Source organism: Mandrillus leucophaeus, unplaced genomic scaffold (assembly GCF_000951045.1).
Source record: "Mandrillus leucophaeus isolate KB7577 unplaced genomic scaffold, Mleu.le_1.0 Scaffold280, whole genome shotgun sequence".
NCBI classification, from domain to species: Eukaryota; Metazoa; Chordata; class Mammalia; order Primates; family Cercopithecidae; genus Mandrillus; species Mandrillus leucophaeus.
Window position 1 is genome coordinate 148,799 of NW_012102921.1, and position 5,149 is coordinate 153,947.

The 5,149-nt window shown below is 51.6% G+C and overlaps 1 protein-coding gene across 1 annotated transcript in view; it reads right to left on the reverse strand.

Moving 5' to 3' along the window:
* Positions 1-5,149, reverse strand: part of CUX1 (cut-like homeobox 1) — a 378,329-nt gene that overhangs the window by 21,364 nt on the left and 351,816 nt on the right. The window contains exon 22 of the mRNA XM_011985213.1: positions 2,841-3,029. Coding sequence (XP_011840603.1) covers positions 2,841-3,029 — 189 coding nt within the window. The remainder of the gene's footprint in view (positions 1-2,840; positions 3,030-5,149) is intronic.

Consider the following 5,149-nt stretch of genomic DNA (forward strand, 5'->3'; position numbering starts at 1 on the left):
CCAAAAAACAAAACCCAAACAGCTGAGTCAAAGCAGCTGCATCCAGAGAAAGGAGTTGGATTGTCCAATGGTGGGGACTCCCTCCAGTTCCCTCCCAGGGGACAGACGACGGACCAGGCGCTGGCGCCGGGCTGGAGAAAGCCTCTCTAGGGAGCAGCCCTCGTGGCCGGCACCCCCAGGAGTGAAGAGAAGGCGACGGGACCACAAAGGCTTTCGAGACTGGGACACCTTTGGAAGGGTCTGGGCCCCACAGAAACAATAACTCATTTATAACACAAGAGGGCGCCCCGAGCCTGTGCAGAGGGAAAGACGGGAGGCCTGGGAAGCCCTGGAGATGTATTTGGGGGGACTCAGGTCCTTTCCTACGGGCCCAGGGTGAGCAGGGTTATCAGGACCTCCTTCCTCCTAGGGGCTGAGGGCTGCCTCCTGGCGAGTGCAGGAAGCTTCACACTGTTCGGGTGAGGGAATAATGGGAAACTCTGCACAGATATATTGGGTTCATGACAGCATTCTCTCTACTTTTGTTTATGTTGGAAATTTCCCATAATAAGATGTTGAAAGGGCCGGGCGCAGTGGCTCATGCCTGTAATCCCAGCGCTTTGGGAGGCCGAGATGGGAGGATTGCTTGAGGCCAGGTGTTCAAGATCAGCCTGGGCAATATAGTAAGACTTTAAAAAACAAACAAACAAAATGAAAAATAAGTTGAAAACTTTTGGGGGGGCAATGTGGCACCAGGCCTTTGCAGCTTACAGTGCTGCCTGGGGCTGCCCAAGAGGCGTGGCCTACCTCAGACCCTTAGACTACACACCCAAGGGCAGGCCAGAGTCCGCTAGAGGGGCCCTGAATGGGGCAGAAGGCACCACCTGGGCAGGTCATCAGTGGGCAGCAGCAGTGCCCTTGGGTCGCACGGGGGCAGCTCGCAGCACAGAGGCAGCGGATGTATATTTAACAGCACCTGCTTTGAAATCTGGCAGCCCTGAGTATGGATTTCCACTCCCTACTGATAGGAGCTATTGAAATCTGCTAGGCTGCATGAAGCCCCGAGCTTCGTATTTCCTGGATAAGGACATCTATGCAGAGTCGTGTGGATGGAGAGCAGTCTTAGCACAGTGCCTGGCAAACAGGGCGGTTCTCAGAAAATAGAAGCCTCTATTATTATGAAGGAACCCCCATAGGGTTTCTGGAGGAGGCACCAGAGACTCTCTCTCCTTCAGCAGCCCTTTCCCAGGTTGGGTGAGAATAGTGACGCTTGGCTGGAATTTCTGGGTGAATTAAGAATGGACAGGCCTGGGTTCCGTACCCATCCCTGGCTCAGATGCTCTGTGTGGTGGAGGGGTGGGCTGGGGCAGAGCCACTCAGGTGCCTGGGATGCCCATTCGCCCAATCTTTTTTTTTTTTTTTTTTTGAGATGGGGTCTTGCTGTGCCGCCCAGGCTGGAGTGCAGTGGTGTCATCTCTGCTCACTGCAATCTCCTCCTCCGGGTTCAAGCGATTCTCCTGCCTCAGCCTCCCAAGTAGCTAGGGTTATGGGCATGTGCCACCATGCCTGCCCGAGTTTTGTATTTTTCAGTAGAGACAGGGTTTCACTATGTTGCCCAGGCTGGTCTCGAAATCCGGACCTCAAGTGATCCACCTGCCTTGGACTCCCAAAGTGTTGGAATTACAGGCGTGAGCCACCGCGCCCGGCCCCTGGGATGCCCACTCTTAGTTCAGGGAGGCTGCTGCTTCTTATGGTCAGACCAGCAGCAGCTAGTTCCCAGTCTCTGCCTCTAAGGGATGCAGTTCAGCCGCCCAGTGAGCTCCCAGCACCATGGGTGACCTGAGGACGGAGGGTGCTCGAGGGGTGGACTCACTGGCGAGGACCAGCACTTGGAAACTGCAAACCACGAGGCACAGCACACCTGGCTTTAGGCATTTTTCCTATGCTGTAGCCTACAGGCTGCGAGAAGAATGCGAATCCACATTCGAGATGATATGTGGGTGGATGTGGGGTTATTCCTCTCGGGAGGCCAAATCCCCAGAGGCTGGAAAATAACAGCAAGAGAGAGATCCGCTGTGGCAGGAGTTTGCTCTGTCGCTTTCTAGGCCGGGTGACCTTGGCGGAGGCACCGAACCTCTCTGAACCTCTGTTTCCTGATCTACAAAATGCAGTTGTTGTATTTTTTTTTTTCTGAGATAGGGTCATGGTCTGTTACCTAGGCTGCAGTGTGGTGGCTTGATCTCTGTTCACTGCCTGTAGAGTTCAAGCGATGCTTGTGCCTCAGCCTCCCAAGTAGCTGGGATTACAGAGGCACGCACCCCATGCTTGGCTTTTTTTTTTTTTTTTTCCAGTAGAGACGGGGTTTTGCCATGTTGGCCAGGCTGGTCTTGAACTCCTGACCTCAAGTGATCCACTTGCCTCAGCCTCCCAGTGCTGAGATTACAGGCGTGAGCTGCCGTGCCCGGCCTACAAAATGCATTTCTTAATTCTCTCTGATAACAAAGGAAAGCCTCTAGCCACCTGGTGCATACACAGTAAATGCTGTCATAGCCCGATCAGCCACCCACATGACACAAAAACCAAATGCAGCACCCCCAGCGCTGTTCTGCTCTCCTTGGTTAAAAGTGCTCCCAATGCTAAAAAAATCTTTAGATTCAGGCTGCTGGAGAGAAAAAGTTACAGATCTTCCTAGCCCTCTTAGGTACTCATTAGCTGATGACCATCCAAAAATATTTTTGCCCCATCCTCTGGTCCCTTGGTCATGGGTCAATGTCCCTGATTAGCTGCGTGGGAAAGATTGGAAAGAAACAGCCTGTCTATGAGTGAGGACACAGCCGGCCTGAGCAGGGCAGGAGACTCACCTTTCTTCTCCATCCGTTTCATGTCCATCAGCTTCTCCACATTGTTGGGGTCGTTCAGCCACAGCTGCATCCGGACGAAGGGCTCTCGTCCTTTCAGACTGAGCTTATGCCAGGGTTTGGGGCGGGCAAGGAGGTCGGAGACAGAGCCTTGGGTGAGCCCTAAGATGGTCTCCCCAAATAAGCGCTGGCCTAGAGAGAAAACAGAAGCGAGACAGGTATTGTCACTGAAAGCCAGGGATCTGAAGGGACAAGTATGTGTCAAGGTTAAAATCAGACACAGGAGTTTAAAGGCCCAGGGTTGGGCTGGCGACGTCCTATGTTACAGCAAACACATGGTAGAAATATATCTTCAACCAGACTTTTAATACTCTCCACTGGCGAGGGAGTTGGCACTGCTATTGCATTCTCCATACACACAACCAATGATGTTTATTATTATTATTATTTTTTTGAGATGAAGTCTTGCTTTGTCACCCAGGTTGGAGTGCAGTGGCATAATCTCAGCTCACTGCAACCTCTGCCTCCCGGGTTCAAGTGATTCTTCTGTCTCAGCCTCCCGAGTACCTGGGACTACAGGTGTGCACCACCATGCCTGGCGAAGTTTTGTATTTTTAGTACAGACTGGGTTTTGCCATGTTGGCCAGGCTGGTCTTGAACTCCTGACCTCAGGTGATCTACCCCCCCCCTCCCCAGCCTCCCAAAGTGCTGGGATTATAGGCGTGACTCACTGCATCTGGCCAATGACGTTTGTCTTAAGCCTTCAGCCTGGTGCGGTGAGGCGGGAAGATCATTTGAGCCCAGGGGTTTGAGACCAACCTGGGCAACACGGTGAGACTCAGTCTCTACAAAAATACCACAAAAAAAAATTAGCTAGGCATGGTGGCATGTACCTCTAGTTCCAGTTACTTGGGAGGCTGAGATGGGAGGACTGCTTGAGCCCAGGAGGTTGAGGCTGCAGTGAGCTATGACTGCACCACTGCACTTCAGCCTGGGAAACAGAGAGAGACCGTGTCTCAAAAAAAAAAAAAAAAAAAGAAAGCCTTCAGGCTTTGTATGTGCTGAGGTCACGCTAACACCTGTGGTGTTTCTCAGAGGCAGTGAAATCTCTAAGCCAGAGCTCAGGAGGCCAAACAGCAAACAGGAGACCCCTCTCGTACAACCTCAAAACAGAGGGCAGCCCGCGTCTCCTTCCACAATTAGCAAGGTTATCAGGTCTCGCTGAGACAACGGGGCACGCAACCCGCAATCACAGCAGGACAGAGGAGAGGGCGAGCTGCCCAGCTCTGCTTTTCTGAGAGGCTGGCCAATTCCAATTCCAAAGTCTGCTTTTGCAGTCTAGGCTGCCTTTGCTAAATAAAGTAGCTGGAAGTGGATCAAAACCCCTTCTCCGATACCTTTTCTTCTCCCAGGCAGGGGTAGGCAGCCCGCTTCACAGGCTGATCAGAGGGCATTTCGCTATGGAGGGCACAGCCGCATTGAGTTGGCAATGCTTGTCAGGAGCTTAGAAAGAAAGGCTCACTTCTCTGAGGGCCACTCCGCTGCCGGTTTAGAGGGCCACCGCTTGTAAAGATACAAATTAGGATCAGTGATAACCTGGATGGCCTGACGGGAGTACTTGAATGAACAGGACTTATTAGGTGGAAGTGGAGACTGGGATCAGAGGGGCCGGTGTTTGACCCCATAAAGCATACAGAACAGAAGGCACCTCTCCCCGTCAGGGGCAAGGAGACGACAGAGGGCTGGCTTGTTCTCTCTGTGGCTCACATCCTCTCTGTGAAATAGAAGCACCACACACTGGCTTCTAAGAAGGGGGCCTCCAAGTAAAAGTTTACTGCCTGGAAAGCTCTGAAACTGAGATATTAATTTCTTATCAGTCTTTTTTATTTTTTCCCCTAAAGAAACAGGGTCTCGCTATATTGCCCAGGGTAGACTCCAACTCCTGGGCTCAAGCAATTGTTCTACCTCAGCATCCTGAGTAGCTGGGATTACAGGTGCACACCACCACGCCTGGCTTGGTCATTTTAAACCTAAAGATAAATTTACTGATTTTGTAAGCCTGTGGTTTCTCTGTCTTTCAAACTCTTTAGCCTATAAATGTCCCAAGTCCTTATGATTTTTTTTTTTTTTTTTTTTTTGCAGTTGTTATAAGAAAATTTTGGCCAGGCGCGGTGGCTCATGCCTGTAATCCCAGCACTTTGGGAGGCCGAGGCGGGTGGATCACAAGGTCAGGAGATCGAGACCATCCTGGCTAACACAGTGAAACCCCATCTCTACTAAAAATACAAAAAATTAGCCGGGCGTGGTGGCAG